The 20,312-nt window shown below is 43.4% G+C and overlaps 1 protein-coding gene and 1 pseudogene across 1 annotated transcript in view; one reads left to right on the top strand and one right to left on the bottom strand.

Annotated features, from left to right (window-relative positions):
• EFEMP2 (EGF-like fibulin extracellular matrix protein 2) overlaps window positions 1-20,312 on the top strand; it is a 131,093-nt gene that overhangs the window by 17,007 nt on the left and 93,774 nt on the right. Inside the window, exons 3-4 of the mRNA XM_078660457.1 lie at window positions 5,464-5,512; window positions 10,207-10,449. Of these exons, the coding sequence (XP_078516583.1) occupies window positions 5,464-5,512; window positions 10,207-10,449 (292 nt within the window). The remainder of the gene's footprint in view (window positions 1-5,463; window positions 5,513-10,206; window positions 10,450-20,312) is intronic.
• LOC144782557 (heterogeneous nuclear ribonucleoprotein A/B pseudogene) lies at window positions 9,151-9,569 on the bottom strand (annotated as a pseudogene).

Below are 20,312 nucleotides of genomic sequence, written 5' to 3'. Positions count from 1 at the left end.
TGGGCGACCAGTTAGCTCAAGCTTGAACCCTGGCTGTGATTCTGCTCGAGGTCAAAACCAGCCGAGCATTTATTTCGGATGACTTCTGTCTGCCTCCCTCCCCCACCGGAACGTGGTGTTACGGACAGCACTGCCGACCAGGTTCAGGTATGGGCGTCAGCTCAACACCCAGTGTTGATGGGCAAATCCCTTAACCCCCTGCCTGTAGAAAATGAACGTGAAAGTGTAATGTAACTAACGGTCATGTAGAGCTAGAGTTCCCACCGTATAAAAATGTATAACCATTGCACAAGCAAGAACAAGCATTTGCAATGCAATAGGTCTCGCATTTGCGAAACTTTGAGCTATTGTCATTGTTAAATGACAATGCCGTTTTTTTATGTTGGTTTTTAAAACATAAATAAAAGGCATTGTCACTTACAATGCAAATAGCTTAAACTCTTGCAAATGCGAGACCTATTGCATTGCAAATGCTTGTTTCAATATGTTTTTGCCCTATTCTTACGGCCAAAAAATGTTCCTGGGCATTCATCAGGACAAAATAACCATCTCTGCCCTTGTGTGAAACTATAAATGGGTAAATAATTCTTGCATGCACATATGCGACAGTGGTGGCTAAATGCCTGTCACGAGACTGGTACTATAATACTAGATGCATGGTACCTGTGGGAACAGACAAACAGGTTTTATGCTGTCACAACATGGTGAATACCTGAGTATACATGTACGAAGCATGCTATGTGTGGGTTTCTCATGTACTGTTCATACTAAGCCTGGTTGTTATGAACAAGTGCACTTCTGGTCTTGTGTAAACTGTCAGAACGACGAATACTCTACGTGAACACTGCTCTTGTTACATTGTAATAATAGTGGTCACTGTAAGCCATGCATGATTTAAAATAGCTTATGTCACGGTGTGCGTGGTAGGCATCTTAAACAAAAAAGACATGCACATTAAATCACTTTTTTTACAAACCTTACCCATACAGGTGTCATTATCAAGCCCCACGGGGTGTGGATGGTGTTTTCGTCCTGTGGTCAAACACTAAGGTGTACAGGGATAGCATATGAGAAGACAAAAAAAACCATACATTCTTTTAAAGGAAACGCTCTGAACTGCTAGTCTGGAGTGCTGCAGTTGAGAGATTATTGCCAGTGTCTCTCCGGGTCAGAAAACAAAGACATTTGATATGCAGGATTAAAAATTGCTGCTCTCAGCTGCAGGTCTAGAGGTAAAAGTTGCACATTGGCTACATGAGGAACAAAGTCCTGTACTCACAATGTCGAGGGTCCCGAAACTGCTGTGTACCTACTTGGTATCGCATTGTCTGGCTTGCCGTATAAAAAAAAAGACATCCGGGGAGTGCTTTTATTGTCAAGTATTACTCGCACCTGAATGGAGCTCATGTGAGAGGATGAGTCTTTGTGTGATGTAGACGACACAGAATGTGCGGTGAATGTTGGATGGCGAAAGCCTGGTGGGATTTGAAATCCCAACCCGTCCTGATTACTACCAGGAACACAAAATGAGCCAGCCAATAATCTTAAGTGCCCACATAAAAATAAAACCAAAAAAAAAGTCAGGCTGTCTGGGTGTAGACTCCTGACTGTAGTGAGTCTCACTTGGCCGGGTTGAGTATACTCTCAGAGGTACGTACAGGGGAAGCTTGCCCTGCCCTCAGATGTGGAGAATATCATGTGTTCCATCTAGTTAAAAAAAAAAACAAAGTTAAGGAAACCTTAAATGTCCAAAAAACAACAGTGGCCATTTTTTATCCATAAGAATAGGGCAGAAACATGTTGAAAAACTGAAGGTCATAGGACCATTGCACTCCCTGATTGCACCTCCCCATAATTATTGAGATAATTATTTTTATTGCGCCCAACCACCACACAAATAAAGGGATACCTGGTCGTGGATGGGTCCTTTTTTTAAGTTTTAATATTAACCACCAGTCACAAAAAAAGTATATATACAAAGAGCTCCCTGGCTTACGGTCGAGCTCGTCTTGGTTTTTAGCAGCCAGTATGAACCTGATAATGAAGCATGTCACTACTACAGTGAGTGAGTGTTGTATATAAAAGAAAGAGTTTCTCCTCTCCTGCATATCGAAATACCCAAGGCGGTAATTCTGCCAGTGGGTTTCTCTCAGCTTAGGCAGACAGACTCTTTATTTGTTTTGATGCTCACGTTCTGGGAGAACGTATGCTCTTCTTCCTGAAATGTTCAGATGGTCTCACATCCCTTCCAGGTGCTTTTTTGTCCCCTGAAAAAAAGTCCTCTCTTTTCTGTCATAGCAGCTATCAGCCCTACATTCATAGCGAAAATCTATGTAACTTCATTTAAGTGCATCTCAGAGAAATATCAATTGGAGACACTTTCTCATTGACCGGCATTTCAGTGAAATAGGCACAGTTTGCTACATCTTGAGGTGAAATTGCAACGTAAATTAAAACTATTTAAAGTTATCCTGTGAAATATAGTATTCTCTCTTCTTTTGAAATAATTCAATTATCTATGGGTCCAAAAATGTTCTTAATAACATGTTAAAGCCCGAACTTCTGATCCTATCCAGACTCCAGACAATTGTAGAGCCCAAACCTCACCCACACCTTGTATCTAACTCTAAACTTGACCACATTTCTAATCCTACCAGAACCTTAATAAACCATACCTAAACCTTGCTAACTTCCTCCTGTGTACTCTTACATTCACCCTAGCCTCTACTATACCTAGACTCAGCTTGACTCCAACAATAGCTTTTTATCTCTCTCCATTGCTACTACCCGAACTAACCTTTATTCTTCCCCAGAGACTGTTCGGCCTGACCCTGTCACTTTCGCACATCCTAATCCGTCCCTCACCTTATTATCCAAATTTTGATTAGATCTATTTCTCTGATATTATTTTTCAGCTGTAGACTATTTTAACAAAATGTTCTCAATTAAATGTTTTTCTCTGAAAAGTATTGGGGTAAATTGACAGGATACTCATAGTGCAGTGCTAGTTTCCACACACTCAAGTGCGGAGTTGTCAACCAGATGTACAATAATAGAAACATGGCTCAATCAAAAGACACAATAGCCCTAATTTACCATGAACTGTTAATTAATTATCTTTATTAATGAAATATAGGACCATAAAATCACCAAGAAAATGTATTGATACTTTAACAGCACAAACGCTTTAAAGGTAAGACATTTCAGAAGTCGTGAGCCCAGTACTAATATGCTCAATTTATCTTCCTGAACCCACCACTTACCAGGGACTACACATATGAATCACAGGGCTGGGTTGGCCACTCATTCAAAGAATGTTCTTACTCCATTAGCAATTTTGAAGAATATTCAAAAATCAAGGACAGATCTGCAGTTGGTCTTCCCGCCCACCGCGCCATCGCCTCTGTTCCTCACAGTAACACCCAAATGTATTTTCCCATACCTATTTTTGGGAATTAATGTTGAATGCAGTATACGATAATTAGTCTTGATCTAATGGGTTTTCTGTTCCTTATGTAAATGAATTGGCCAATGATTGTTCATTTCTTCCCCTGCTCTAGATGCCGCCTTTGTTTTGTGCTCGTAGTCCTAAAATAATGAAATATTTAACAAATGAATCTTTGAAAACGTAGGACTTACTCTTTCATACTGCATACTGCTCAGAGTAAATAAAGGTTTTCCCACTTTTTCTGACCGTATGAACCATAGTTGAATGGGCACTGACTCCGGAGGCTGGAATCCCTCACCAGCAGAGTTGACGGCTACAAGTGGAGGGGCATCATATGGAGATAGAAAAACTCCCCTCCTCCGGCCTCATTAAAGTACGCAACCTCTGCGGATCTGGGAAATAAAGGAGGCAGGGTTGCCTTGGAGCAATTGCGAAACCACCAAGATTTGGCAATCAGTAGAATCTCGTGCCTATAAATTATTACCAAGCTCTAAAACGCTAAAGACGTTGCATGTTTTGGATAAGGAGTTGTTTCCAATGCTCCCTGGCACGGTGCCAGCTTTTCACATTCTTGAGATGCCTGTAGCACCATAGCACCACTGGATGTTGCTGTTGGCTCCGGTCACGAGGGCTCCGGTCACGAGGGCTCTGCCACCTCTCGCGCGCCAGCATTGCTCAAACACACGCTGCTGCAGCACTCTCAATCAGGCCGAGTCATGGCGGCCTGCGGGCTGTTCTTGGAGCACATTCAGTGCTCGATGGAAGAGAATCAACGGGTGGGAGCAGAGCAGACCACAGGAGGATGACGCCTCAGTCCAGTGCCAAGCCAGTGCGTGCCAAGCCGCACGATGACAATCTGGACCGAACAAGAACTGCTTCCACAGGGAGGCACAGGCTGGGGTTCTGGGGAGATGTCTTCCCAGTTTCACCTCCCGCGATCGCCACGTGCATAATGAGGGCTGTAGTTTTATACCTATCTAGAAAGCAGTGAGTGAAGTGAAGGTGCCCTAAAGTTATGCTCACCCCCTTGCACACATACAAACATTATGCTTTTACCGACTGTTGAGGCTGTCCAGGAAAGGCACAGCAGAAAAAGACAGATGCCATTTCCTCCGGCTTTAAAGCCACTAAACTGGCTTCCTACATGGTTAGAACTGCTTGTATCCTTTACAAAGCACGGAAGCTCTTGGTGTAACTAGGACGAAAATGACTTTTACAAGTGTAAAACATAGCACTCACTTTCCGAAACATGACCTAATTTTCGTCAGCAGAGTTTGAACAAGATAAAAAGGAAGGAAATGAGGCAAGATGGAAGAAGAAACATATAGGAAATGGAGGCAGCGGAGAACGTATTGGCAAAATCAATTGGTCTGGCTTGCATTTTGAGTCCTAAATAAAATAGTTAAAAAAAAAAAACAGCTGTGCCATAGGGAAAAAACAAAACGAAAAACGATCACTTTCTCTAAAGAATGCATCTATGATATAAATAACGTAATTTTTAATTATTCAATATACTTTAGAGCTGTAAAACAGTCCCTCATGCATTGGATGTAAACATACTATAGAGACAAAATGATACACCAAACCTTCGAGAGAATAAGGTGAGAATGTAATACTGCTGTGGGGTGGAGCCAAAGTCACTCTAAATATATGTTAAAGAGTTGGTACCAGTAGGTCGACAGACAACTGAGCTATTAAGCCAGACCTAAAAAGTAGGGTGGTAAAAGGTCTCAGTGCATTGTGGCTTTAGCTATTGCTGGATGCTTAAACATGGTCATAGGGAGTTGCGACCGGTGCAGGTAAGCGCGGTTGAGCAGGGCGGAGGGGTGGGATGGGGAATCGACAGATTACTGAGTAGGTTTTATTTAGTTATTTAATTTTACCTATTCCGTTGTCTGTTGACTTACCCGCCCTGTCCCACTGCGCTTTCCTGCGCCATCTGCCGTTGGTCAAAGGTGAATTGGAAAAACAATTCATAGGCAATCTCACGATCATCTCTATTCTTCCCATTGCAGGAATGCACAGAAGGATATACATGGGACCGGGAGACGCAGCACTGCAAAGGTAAGAGTTGGCTGTTCCTCAAAGTGTGCTTAAGAACCAGAGGAGGTCTGATCCCACTGGTAATAAAGTTAAACAAGTAAAGTTTGCTGTTCTTATTCAAAAAGAAGTCTGCATAGATAGAGAACAATAAAATCCTTCAATAAAGCGTACCTACAAAAGTATGGAATTTCTAAACTTAAATGTAGATAACACTTGTTAAGCTGGACTTTGGATTCTCAGAACTCAGCAGCCACAGTGCCTTGTTGAAAAGTGACATAGGCTTACATCTCGTTCTTCGAGGTCAAGAAACTGCTACTGAGAATGATGGTTGCATTGAAATTATCCAAGGGGGCTACATAAGGTCTCTACTGCCAGATTGAGGCAGTTCATGAGGAGCCGCTCTTCAAAACATTAAACGTACATGAGAACCTAAGATCGTAACTCCCACCAAGCACATTAGCATCTCATGTTCACAGTTCTACATCACACACTACTCAAAGGGAGTCACACGTATGGGGAACCTTAGCATCATCTATCCAGAGAGGGACTGTCAGGTCTAGAATCCTTCCTTTTTTTATTTTTATTTTTATTTTATTTTTATTTATTAAGACCAGACATTTAGAGATACAAATTCCTACTTACAAAGCAGAGTTGGTTATTAATACAGAATTACAAAGAGAGTAGTTAAACAAATTAGGCAAATGGTGCAACAAAACATTCCAAGAAATTGAGAATAAGGAAAGCAGAGCAGAAAAGGAAGCATAGAAGATGATAATGCAACAATCAAATGCCTATTCCTTTATCCAACCCATTCCGCCACCGGCGCCCAAATCCTGGTTGCTAGTTGCCGCCTCCTCACCCCTTTACATGAAAAAACGGAAAATTCTAGCCGGTGTATAGCTAACAATCTTGCTCGCCATTGCACAAAAGTTGGAGCTTCCGGAGAAAGCCACTGTGATGTTATGCACAAACGGACCTGCGACATAGCAATAAATATAAGGGCTGATTCATATAAGGAATTACTGCCTACTAATGTATTACCAACCTCAACCCCAAATATCACCAGTGCTGGAATCAATGCACATCTAATCTTAAGTGTAACATTAATAAAGCGCTCAATATCTTCTAGGAACCCACAAAGGGTTGGGCAGGAATGAAACACATGTATTATATCGGCTGCCATCAACCCACATCGTGCACAGGCATTGCCCTTTGTGGCACCCCACTTTGCAATCTTAGCGGGCGTGTAGTATAAATCTAACATTGCCATGTAACTTTGAGTCTTAAGTGAGCCTGACACAATAACCTGACTGGCAAGTTCTAACACCGAAATTAAGTCAATACCAGCCCTTCCAAGTTTCAATTCCCACTTAGCGCTTTGAACTGTCAGATCATCCGGAAGAGTTGAAACTATGTATTGATACAACATTCCTATTCTGCTTCTCTTCTTGATCAATTCAATAATTGGTACTTTCTCCAGCATACCAGGTGTTTTCTTCAAATATTTTTGGATGAAGCTTTGAATCTGTAAATACTTAAAGAAGTCGCGCGGAGATAACTTAAATTTATTCCTAATATCACTATAGGGTAAAACCACTCCGTCCTCCGCTATGTCACCCAGCCCATAGACACCCTTGCTTTGCCAACTATGCCTAACGCAATCCTGAAAAACACTAGGAAACATTCGAGTGGCTTTAAAAGGCATATATAAATTCATATTTGGGATAGCTAATTTCCTCCTTATCAATCGCCAAATAGTGCATGCAGCGATCAAAACTTTAAAACGGGTTCTCTTGTAATAACTAGGTTCAAGGACCTCAAGTAAAATACCCTTTGTAGCAGACCCCAACCCAATCTCGAAAATAGTAGGGCGATTACATATTGGTACGTTCGTTTTATCACCACATAATAACACGCCTATTGCTTGTAACATTGCTGCCCAATAGTACATAACGAGACTGGGAACCGACCAGCCCCCTCGATCACGGGGAAGACACATCCATTTAGCTGCCCGACATGCGCGCCTATAGCCCCACAAAAACCTGTGGCAAACCCTATCTGCCTTTGTCAAACTTGTTTGAGAAAACAAAAGAGGGATGGTTCTAAACAGCTATAAAAACTTAGGAAGGATTAACATTTTAATGACGCTGCAGCGTCCATATAAAGATAAATGTAGACTATCAAGTCGCTCTAATTTAGTATTTACTTCATCTATCACCGGTAAGATATTTAAATCCAGAATACTATCCACTACGGAGGTTATACGCACCCCTAAATACATAGCTTCGGGAACGACTGGGGCATCAGAAATTACCATGCCAGGGGACTGGACAACCTGGGTCTTTGAGACATTAAGCTTATAGCCCGATACTGCCCCGAAGTGCCCTGCTAGTTCCTTGAGTTCCCTAAATACAGATGGGACGTCTGATGTTATGACGACTATATCATCTGCATACGCTAACAGATTATACGACATATTACCAGCTCTTATCGGTACTATGCTCTGATTAGCTTCGATTTTAGAGAGAAAGGGGTCTATATACAGGGCAAACAGCAGGGGTGAACAAGGACACCCCTGTCGCGTGCCCCTAGTGATGGAAAAGAAGCTAGTCTGCTGTCCAGAGATACGAAGTTGCGCTCTTGGAGAGAGATACATCGCACAAATCGCCTGTATAAATTCTTTCGGAAATCTCTTCCACTTCAGGCCGGCCCACAAGAACCCCCAGGAGACCCTGTCGAACGCCTTCTCGGCGTCCAACAGGATCAGCCCGAGGGGAGAGTTCGTAACATTGGCCCAGTCCAGTAAAGCAATGGAACGTCTAACATGATCCGCTGTGTCCCGACCCGGTATAAATCCGTGCTGATGTACAGAGACCAGTGAAGTGATCACTTGCACGAGTCGGCCTGCCATAATTTTTTAATATATTTTCGAGTCGCTATTGATTAGGGAGATCGGCCTAAATGAAGATGGTAACAACTCAGGTTTGCCCTTTTTTTAAACAACACTATGGTTGCATTTTGCCATGATTCCGGCACTATACCCCTCTGGGCTGCTCTTAAAACCTCAAGAAAAAACTGTCCAATTTCAGCTAAAAAAACCTTGTAGAATTCTAATGGGACTGCATCTGGGCGACCAGCCTTACCATTGGCCAAAGATTTTACAGCGAGCTCGACCTCCTCCCATTGAATGGGGGTGGCCAGAAATTCAGCTTGTTCGGGAGAAATAACAGCAGTCTCAACATCTGCTAAAAAATCTTCCACAACCCTCTCTATATTAAGCCCAGAAGTATCTTCTCGATATAGAGAGGAGTAAAAATCCAGGAACACTTCGTTAACCTCTTCCTGAGTTTCACGTATTATTCCGCGTTCGTCCTGGATCTTTACAACCTGACTCTGTATACTTCGCTGGCAAAGTCTTTTTGCCAGGACCCGGCCCGAGTTCTCCCCGAACTCAAACATCTCTTTGCGATATTGTAACTACTTCTTCGCTAGGTCCTGACCAAGAGACTCCAGCAGCCGGGCTTTGAGAATCGCTACCTTTTGTTGGCAGGGCACTATATCATGACCATCCTTAATATTTATTCTCCAATGGTATCCTGGTTATTAGCACATAATACCACCCTTATGTTATCACTGCATTTATGGCTAGTGAAGCCTGTCTAAGCTGGATCTTTTTTCATTGCCATCGCCTTTTTGGGATCGATCACTCGTCCATCTAACCTGTGTTCCTTCTGTTCCAATACCTTGTCTACACTTGTAGCTTCTTTAAATTAAATAAAGCCAAATCCCCTTGATCTTCCTGTGTTAGGGTCCATCTTGATGGTGCAATCCACTACTTCACCGAATTTAGTAAAATAGTCTTTCAGGTCTTCATCGCTCTTGGTGGCGCTAGCGGTATCGGTCTCTTCGGGCATCTGATCGACCTCCACGCCATCAATCGGCTGCTCTGCAGCCTCGGCTTCTGCTGCTTCGTGACCGTTCTCGGTGGTCTCCGTTGGTTTTTGCTCCGAATCAGACATGTTTGGGAAGCGAGCGAAGAACACACGAGACGCTACGAACGCTGAATTTCCTTCAAGATGGACTCTCTGCATTACTCCAGTTGTACAGAATGACATGCATCTTAGGGAACCAGTGTCACTTTTCCACCTTTTTATTTTGTATTGTTTTGTGTCATACATTTCCTGTAACGGAAGTGTTAATTTTACTGTACTTTTTGGTACCTTTTGGAATCTAATGTATTATAAGGTATTTTACATGTGTTCTGATTCACCATAACATGGATATGGAAGCAATCCTAGCTTTTGAAATAAAAGAATTTGAGTAAAAAAAAAAAAGAAGCCTGTCTAAGAAACAAACGCATGCCTAGCAATGGACATGTGACCACTCATTCCAAAGAAAACATGCAAAGTACTTGACCACATCTATCTATGCATATAACACACTTTAAAGATCCATATTTGGATCAAATTCTTTTTACTTTCATATTAGCCAACAAAAACCACTGGTAAATTAGGATTCTAGCAAACAAATCCTGACTAATGGCAGCCGCTCATAAGTGTAGCACCAAACAGGTCAATGATTACCCAGAACCATACAAAAAGAGAAACCAGATCTAGACAACAAATATGATACCATACTAATCATAGATGGCATTATACAAATATTAATAACATAACAAAACATAACTACCTGTAATCATATCCTTTCCTCTTTAGATGTCAATGAGTGTGAGACAATTCCAGATGCTTGCAAGGGGGAGATGAAGTGCATCAACCACTATGGGGGATATCTCTGCCTGCCTCGATCTGCCTCAGTCATCAACGATGCCCACTCGGAGGGACCGCCACCCATTGCACCACGCCCATTTCCACCACAACCACCTGTGATCAGAGAGCACTTCGAAAACCCCTGTCCACCGGGTTACGAGCCGGATGCCCAGGAACCAAATTCCTGTGTGGGTAAGTAATGAGAGTTTCACTCTGATGACATTCCCATATCTGTGCAGTCTTATCTGAGAGGAACCGAATAAAGGAAGTATATTTTTTGCACTTTCAAAAAGTGAGATTGAACAGACAAGCCATCAATATTGGACTATTCAGTGATCTTTATTGCCTTTGGCTTCTATTTGTACATTCAACTTTTTTATTATTAGTAAATGCCCTCCCTGCAGTGACTGCTGTAATTATGAAGTATTGTAGATAAAGTCTCTGTGCCTGCTTGCTAATCTTTACAGCATTGAGGACTCACATAGAAGTATTATCACAAAATAGGGAGGTAGAGGAAATGGTTCCATACGTCCCTCAAACACAAAACTAGTATATCATAACAAGGTATGCTGCTAAAAAGATAAACCAAAGTATCAGAAGGTAGACAAATTCCTAGATTTTAGGAAAGTGTTCAGTATTTGTACAGGTATAAATAGCAAGATTCTGATTAAGTGCGAAAGACATCCTTCATAGGAGAGGTTGCCTCACAGAGATAATAGTGCCATGTTGCATCATTGGCATCCTCTCCCCAGCACGGTAAGATAGTACCACCAGGGCTGATTCAACCTCCTTGAAGACTTGGAGGTAGGAGGGAGTTCTTGAATAAAACTACTGGACAAAGCGGGATCCAGATAATCTAAAAATACAGTGATATTTTTTACGATCTTTGAAAAATCGTAACTCTGAAAGTATTTACCTGAGAACTGTGTTCTTAGTCTTAAATAAACTTTATTTAAATTAGTCTCTGATTTAAAAAAAAAAATACCTTAGAGTTCCTCGGTTATCACCTTTATTAATTAGGACTCCAAGTATGTCCAAAAACACTGTATCAGGTAGGTACCAGCGGCAATGAGCGGGAACGATTAGGTCCCCGGGCATGGTGGACCTTTTGATGAAAGTGTGACTACAAAGGACACGACCCCCTCCCTGACCAGACTACTGGTATCCTCTGAAAATTTCACCTCACCCTAACTGTAAATTTGAATTTTTTCTTCAAACTTATTTCCTTCCTATGTGTTTCTCCCTTTTTATTTTTTTCAAACTATTTGGCTCTTACATGAAATTTAAACCAAATCAATCAAATCAAATCAAGCTTTATTCGGTTGCAAGAAAAACAGCCATAAAAGCACAGGATATTTCATGTACAAAATACTCAATAAAATACGATTTAAAAAGATAAAAAAGGATGTCAGAGCTCTATAATATCATAAAAATGGGAGATTCAAGTTAGCACCGCAAAATCGTGCACTATTCCGTTCCACCCATTAGAGAGCAGTCGGATAGTTATCTTCAGTTATAACTGCTGACAGGAGAAGTTCAACAGGAATATATAAGGTGCTAATGGCATAAAGAAAAAACGATAACAACAATACTAAAAGAAAACTATCTGATACAATATACCAAGACAGGCGCATAACGCAGCAACTAGAGGTGTTGGGAATTGGGAGGAGACACAGGTTTAGGAAAATACGACCCAGGTTCACCCCAAGTTCGACCTGTGCTTAACGACTAATTTCAAAAATGTAACTATCAATCTGGCAAACGGTCAGAAATTGGAGGGCAAGAAATGCTGGGCGGCACCTACGTAGGCCCATTACTCTCAAAATTGGTAAGAGCCAAAAGTGCCTCAGATCCTGATAGAATTTACAAAACATTATTGTGGGGATCGTCGATTGGGGGGAGCTGTCGTCACAGTGACAAGGGTGAAGGGGTTTTTTCCAGGTGTTAATCATAGGAAAAGTAACCAGGTGGTGAAAGATGCTTAATCTGAATCTGGTTAACAAGAATCTTTCGTAGCCCGTGAAGTTGTAGGTTAAATAGGGCTGGACCGTGAAAGATGTTTGAATTTGTAGTGAGTGCTGCACTGTAGTTTTTGAAACCTCACTAGAAAGCCGAAGAGATTCTGAGTAAGCCAGACAAATCTTTTTAAACTTCTTTCTTGGGATTAGAGCAATTAAGGTGGGGGAATGATAATACTGTATCATGCCTAGGTCGCTAAAAGATTTCCTAATGTAAGTGATCCAGCCGATCTTTAGTGCCATGCTGAGGGAAATACAATCCTCTATGATCCCCCGGCAGAGAGTGGTTTCAGTAGACGACCCGATGCGATGCCACAAGAGGAGGGGCTGAATCCTAATCAGATCTGTTAAGTAGGGCAAACCCACCTCCAAATGACAAGCATAGGTCGACATACCCTTAGGGACTGCCAGAAGGAATCGGAGAAAAGTGTTTTCCACCTTTTGCATCTCCTCTACCTTGGTGTATCCCCACACACCCGCCCCATAGATTGCATTCGATATGCATTTAGCCCTGTAAATTTCAAGAAGTCCCACCGTGGGCCGTCTACCTAGTTTATTTGCAAACTTGACCAAGGCAGCAGTTGTTCTCATGAGGGTGAGTTTCCTGGATTCTATGGCATATTTCCAGGAACATTTGTGATCAAACATGATTCCCAGATAAGGATACGTAGTTGTGCTCTCTACTTTTTGTTTATCGATATACATGGACTTAATGTTCTTAATCCTTGACCCTGCAGACATTACAAACGTTTTTTTTATGTTAACCTTTAAGTCAAGGTTGGCCATAAAGATGTGATCTTTCTCGAGCGCGCGCTGTAATTCCATAGGGGTACGGGCTAGAATTACAGCGTCGTCCGCATAGAGCAGGACCGGGATTGGGCACGTGTTTATAGTGGGGAGGTCCTGGCAACCCGTCAACATGGCTTTTTCCAAGCCGTTGGTTTATAAGTTGAATAGAAACGGGGCCAGGACACAGCCCTGTCTTACCCCTCGCTCCACTCTAAACGACTTTGTTAACTCGCCCTCCGTGCCATATCTGACTCTAGCTGTGGCATCTGTGTATAATTGTTAATGTATAACGCAGGAATATTATGAGGGAAGACTCTACTCCCATATCTGCCAGAATGGTCCACAGCTTATTGTGGTTGACGCAATCAAATGCTGCGGAAAGGTCAACGTAAGCCATGTACAGAGCCCCCCCATCCTTGGCGTTAACATATTTCCCTATCAATAAAGATAGATTGAGGGCTTGCTCTATGGTTCCCAGTCCCTCACGGAACCCAAATTGCAGATCAGACAAAACTTTATTGTCTGAAGCCCATTGTTGAAGGTGCTCTAGAATAACATGGCCGGCCACTTTCCCCAATGAGTCCAGGAGGGAGATAGGCCGATAACAACATGGTGATTGGCGATCCCCCTTTTTAAAGATAGGCACGAGGATTGACTGGGACCACGATTCAATGAGTCCCAGGGCACATGATGCTTGGAGAACCCTAGTTAAAATTGGCAACCATAGATCCATGTTGAACTTAAAAAGATAAATTGGGACGCCGTCGGGGCCTGGTGCCTTGCCGATTTTGCTGGCATTTAGGGCATGCGCTACCTCCTTGTGTGTTATGCTAATGGGCAGCGGGAAGGATGTTAGGTCTAACCCAGATGTAGTTGGTTGGTTTGCGGTTGAGGAGAGGCTGAATATCCGCTCGAAATAATCAACCCACAGCTGTTCATCAATCGCAACATCAATGCTGGGATTAGCCGTTGCATCTGATAAGAAAGGGGACTTCACAACCTTCCAGAAGGCGGCACTGTCCCTCAAGATACATGACCTGTGGAGTTGTGTCCAGAGATCTTTTTTAAGTGTGTTCTTCCTGGATTTTAGGGCCTGGTTATAGTTCTTCCTAAGAGCTGCTATGTCCTTTGGAATTCTGTCCTTGTTATTTAAAGCTGCTTTTAAATTCTGGTAGGCTTTAGTACAGGAACTGTCGAACCATCCCTTGGGTCTAGTTTTGCCAATTTTCGTGGTAACGAAAAGGGTTTCCCTAATTGATACAGTCAATTTTGAAAAATTAGCCATGATTCCCTCACTAGTAGTGGTTGGATCAAGACAGTTTGCAAACACTTGCCTAAAATTTGTGACCAGGCTTGTTGTAATGGCCTGCGGATCCACTTTTTCCCACCTCAATGAGTAGCCATTTAAACTATCCATCAAGAGGTTATTTTGGCTTAAAAGCGTTTTGATGTTTGGCCTGACATGATTCTTAGGAAGTTTTAAGGAGATGGTATTCGGATAGTGGTCACTAACAATGATATCGTGAGTTTTGCAAGTTAATAGATCCCTTCCCGCTGTCCCTGAAATAAATATAAAGTCAATAGTGCTTGGCCTACCTCTGCCATTATAGGTGGGTATAATGGATACATGAGGATTCACCAAGTCGTTGGAGAGGGCAAGATCTAGTCCACATAGGGTTTCATTTAGACAGTGCCCGACTGCGGTGTGGGGAAAATGGGTTACCGGATCGCCATTTTCGTCCACTATCCACAGACTGAATTGGCACTCTGTTTGCAAAGGGTCTAATTAAAGTCCCCGCCCCAAATTATAGTCAACTCTTTGCGTACCTTGTTGGATAATTTGTGGAGACAGAGGCCTATTTCCTTTATTGTGTTTACTAAATCATCCACGCGTAAGTTGTTATAAAAATTCACAATTGCAAGGGCGTTGGTGTTATTTTGATGAAGAGTAAGTATTTGGAAATTTGGATCCAATTTAACAGGGACTATACTTGTGAATTGCAGGGTGTTGGAAACGTATATAACCAGTCCACCCTTTGCCCTACCAGAAGGAGAAGGTAGCACTGGAGAAAAAAATGTCCTGTAGCCCTCTATGTGTAGCTCCGATGTTGCCCATGTTTCCTGTAAACTTATGATACTATAGTTGTGGACGAAATCTAACCAGATGCCGCTCACAACCTTTAAGCGTAGACCCGCAACATTCCAGAATAAAAAGTTCAGGGATGAGTCGGCACTACTTGTAACAGGATCGGGATCTATTCCCACGTCAACCTCATGGTGGCTGGCCTGGGTAGTATTTGGAAGGAATTCTTCATTTAATGCCCCGCCGTAGTCCGAATTAGCTAGGGGTAGAGAAGGAACAGGTATGTTGGCCATTGTGGATTGAATCGAGCCCCTAGGATCAAGTCAATCCACCCGTTCCAGGTCGGAGAGCTTATCGAAATAGTTAAAGGTCGGGATGTTGTATCTCAGCCCCACCCCGTCCACCAGGTCTGGATTTACAAATCCCCTGTAATGCTTAGTAGTTTGTAAGGGGGGGAGTTGGGGATAGAAGAAACTCAAATCCCTGGTAAGGATATTGCTCTCGCTAAGCTGGGCGTGCCAGTTACATATGTGTTCCACCACCCGTCTATCCCCGAAGTTAATGACAACGCAATCCCCAGAGAGATCCTTTCTTCTGTGACCCAACCAACTTAACCTCCTTGCGAATAATATCTGCCCAGATAAATCAGGGGGTAGGGGCCTGTTCTTATTCAGCCAGTGGGCCGCTTTGTTTCTTAACTCAGGGTAGGATTCTAGTCTTCCTTGGGATAATTCCGGAACACCAACTAGTACTACCGTATATGGCAGTGATTGCGGGGATAGATCAATGCGTGTAAAAGACCTCCTTGGGTTGGTGAACGGGGAAAGGTCCTTCACTACTCTAGGGTTCGCTTTCGTGTGTCCCACGTCATCCGAGGCCTGGCCTAAGGTGCCCTCCACACTTTCCTTTTCCCTATTTTCTGCCAACCTCGGGATTTTCTGCAAGGGCCTGCCCGCGGCATCCGCAGTGATCGTTGTTTGTTTGGTTAGAGGTCTGCGATCTGGTAATGAGTGAGTAATGCTGTTTGTACCTGTTTTTTTGCATCAGGGCGGTGTTGCAAGGCAGTAAACTTGGTGTTCTCTACACTAGGTGATTTCCCTGTGGAAGTTGGGCCACTATTCAGTACTTTCTCCAAATTATCTATTTTTACTCCTATACACCTTACCCTTTCCAATAGGGGTGCCATTAGAGATTTCATAAGGTGCTCAATTTTATCAAATAGACCCACATTACATAAAGGGGACGGTGAGGAACTAACTGGGTTATCGATGGTTGCGTCCTGAGGACCACCATCATTACTAGGAGGGGATACTGTTACTAACACGCTATTAATAGCGTTTTTACCTCTCATTGTATTTAATTTAACTGCGGGCCTCTTTTGTTTTTGGCCACCCGTGCTCCCCTTAACGGTCCTTGTAGGTATGGATTCCATATTAATATGTTTTGACATGTGCCTAGCTTTTTGTCCTCTAGTAGTACCCTTGGGCTATCTTTGTTCATACTTAGAGAAGAAGTAGGGACCAAAATTAGGCTTATAGGTTTATCACAGAGCCCACTAGGCATAAGGTCCTCTGCCTGAGGGAAGGGTCAGGTGTTGACTCGTTTAAAAAGGTAGTAGGGGTCAGGGATAACCTGGTTGTTGGGGGCAAAAACTCTGGGGATACTTGGCCCCTGGTGGGGGGACTAGTACAGGTAGTTAGGGCGTGGTGGAACCCTGGGAGAGAAACAAAAGATGGAGCCAGTAGAGAGTCCTGCGAATTAATAGTTGTCGTGGATGTATTGGTAGGTAGCAAGGGGGGAAGAGACCCGACGGGGAGTGAGAGATGGCGTTCTGTGTGTTCTATAGCATTAGCCACCACCCCAATAGTTTTCTGAAGCGTACGATCTATTGCTGTCAGGCTGGGTAGTGGAGGTTTTGGGGCTGGCTTTTGCTTAGACACTGGAGAGGGCATCGCAAAATAATATTTCCCAGTTTGTAGCCCCTTAAATGGGATTTTAAATAATTACCAGAACGAGCTCTGGTCACAATGCAGTAATGGTGAGAGTTAATGGGTAGAACACAAGATGGATAGTGACAAATCAGCAGTAGTAGCATGTAGGATATTCGACACTTACTCAAAGAAAACAAGGAAAACAACCTCCCCCCGTACCACAAAGACCAAGGGAGGTGGCCCGACCCGGCCTCTTCCGGACACTAACGTACACAAATGGTCCCGCCCTTGTCCCGGGCTTCTCCCGGCGAATTCCCGCGCGCTCCCGCGTCGTGGGAATGGTGAATTGGTTAAATGCCGCCTAAGTCTCTGGGCGTGTCGGTTGTCCGGCCCAGGTGTGCGGCAGCCAAGAGAGTCCTGGGACATGCAGTCCCCCAAAGATGGCGATTATTCGGTTCTGGCGGCAAAACAGGAGCGCCTCTCCCACTCAGGGCACTCAAACGGGTAAACAATCTCCAAATAGGCTCCTCAGGAGAAGGAAGGGAACACACCACTCTCCACCTCTAGCGCTGCGGCACCCGCGGTAGCGGGTGCTGCGAGATGTTATGTAGGCGCCTGAGGCTGTGGGCGTGTCGGTTGTCCGGCCCAGGTGTGCGGCAGCCAAGAGAGTCCTGGGACATGCAGTCCCCCAAAGATGGCGATAGTTCGGTTCTGGCGGCAAAACAGGAGCGCCTCTCCCACTCAGGGCACTCAAACGGGTAAGCAATCTCCAAATAGGCTCCTCAGGAGACGAAAGGGAACACACCACTCTCCACCTCTAGCGCTGCGGCATCCGCGGTAGCGGGTGCTGCGAGATGTTATGTAGGCGCCTGAGGCTGTGGGCGTGTCGGTTGTCCGGCCCAGGGGTGCGGCAGCCAAGAGAGTCCTGGGACATGCAGTCCCCCAAAGATGGCGATAGTTCGGTTCTGGCAGCAAAACAGGAGCGCCTCTCCCACTCAGGGCACTCAAACGGGTACACAGTCTCCAAATAGGCTCCTCAGGAGAAGAAAGGGAACACACCACTCTCCACCTCTAGCGCTGCGGCATCAAAACCAAAAGATTCAAACTAGTCACTGACCTCCATAACAGGTTGGATTCCTGAGCCAATTGATATACTTGTAAATTGTTTTTTCTGAGCTAATTGAACTATCTACTGCAACATTAACCTGCCTGCGCCTGTTGGAAACTATGTATCTTTATGGTCTTCTGCTAAAGACATTGCAGGCAAACTTCTGCACATGATCCTCGGTAGGCTCTGATAAAAGGATGTGGAATTTCTGAGTGAGTCCTTACAGAGAAAATTTTCAGGTCAATGGTTTAGATAAATTAAATGAATCTAAGGGGACTTTGAGATTCAATTCAGAGAAACAAAGGGATCAAATATTACTAGCATTCCACGGAAGCTTTGCTTACATACTGCAACAAAAGATAGAAATTAATGCTAAATAACATTGGTTTTTGCTGTGGTGTGGCTTCTTCTAAAGCAAAATAAGAAAATGAGGTTGAATGATTTTGCGGGGCATGAGTGCTCCCATTAACACACTGTAATTTATGCATTAAACCTCAATAAGGGCAAAAGGCAATTTTGAGATATTTGGCTAAGCTGGCAACATAGATCTAGACTAATTTGACCTTGATATCCACTATCCTGATCATAAAGAATGTTTTTTAATGTGTGAAAAGCCAACAGAGATCAAACAGAGATCAAACGTTCAGAAGCACCATGTGGCCAGATATAGTGACCACATTCTCTGGGAGCACAGGAAAAAGCAATATGCCAATGACTGTTGTTACACTGCCCCCTTCATAGTCATCGGTTGAGGGCAATGGGCACATTCGAGGTTGGAGTCTTGCCTCGCTGGAGTGATGGAAAAGGTCACTGCCACTCTCCACAAAGGCCTTCAGTGGCCTCTTTTGGGTCCGTTCAATGATGTCCACCTACTATGAAATACTGTGGTTATCATGCATGCATGTTACCGTGACGGTAAAATCTAACCTTCTGACTAATAATGCGAAACTCAGTTTAACAAAAAATCAAAAGTGCTGTAGACTGCTTCATGCTTTAGTTGTTAAATAATAATCTTTTCAATGGCTTCCAGCTGCAGCTATTGATATGATTCCCAACTGAGCAGGCAGCTTTGGCAACAGTCAATCGGTGACCTTTAACTTGGATGAGACAGGTTATTGACTTCACTGGAGGAAAGTCACGCAGCACTCCTGAAAGACCATGTTGGCCAATTAATAAATGTCTCAAATTTAAACCTTCTATTAAAGTGAGAATCATGTCCATCCTCCTTGTGTTGCAAATATCTAGCTCTGAGCCACCTCGCGCTCCGAACCGAAAAACATCAGAACGTTCTTGTTCCATAAGTAGTAGGTATTGTGAAAACCGATACGCTATCCTGGGCTTTACCGCACTTAGAGGCGATGCATATCACCTAGAAAAGATTTGTTTGAAGAAGTAACACTATAAGTACTCCTGTCAATCAGCCATTCATGCTAAGAGTACAGCATCTAAGCAGTCTATTACTTAAAACATCATGTTACCCCAAGGCATCAAAGGCATATCACCTGCCCCCAGGGTTACACCTGGATACCATTTACTCCAGTGCTGGCTCAGGCATAGTAACAAGATGGGAGGACTAAATCTATCTAAAGTGCCTAACAGAAGTTGTGGTTGCTAATGCAACAGTCAGTAAGGTCAAAAGTCCTGGTATAGCTGTGGAAGCTGTGCTACCCTTCTCATGCTTGACTTTTTTTTCCAGCCAACCCGATATATTACACCAGTGGACTCTATAATCTGTGAGTCCAGTGATTCTGACGTGTTTCATTATTTTTGTTACATTCACCAGCAGAGCGAAAGGCTCTCTCGTCCAGAGGAGACACTTGAAGTGTCCACCAAACTTTAGTAAAAGAAGGGCTGCTGCCCCTTTGAACTAAGTTGTGGGGTGCCTAAGAGGTGGCAGATAGTCATGGTTCCAGAGGTGCTTGGCTTTTTACCTATGACCCTCCTGGTCAAACTGTCTACAGCCTTTTTTGCCCATATAAAGCCTGTGCAGTCCTGCATAATTGTAGTCCTTACATTCTGGCTTTGTGTTTGGTATGCTATGTGCCCTGTACTATTTGTATGACAGTATACAGGGAGTGCCTGCACAAAACAGTGGTACTTCACTAGATTATATTTGTCTTTCCTCT

This window comes from Lissotriton helveticus, chromosome 9 (genome assembly GCF_964261635.1).
Source record: "Lissotriton helveticus chromosome 9, aLisHel1.1, whole genome shotgun sequence".
In the NCBI taxonomy this organism is placed as follows: Eukaryota; Metazoa; Chordata; class Amphibia; order Caudata; family Salamandridae; genus Lissotriton; species Lissotriton helveticus.
This window is presented reverse-complemented; position numbering and strand designations above follow the sequence as displayed.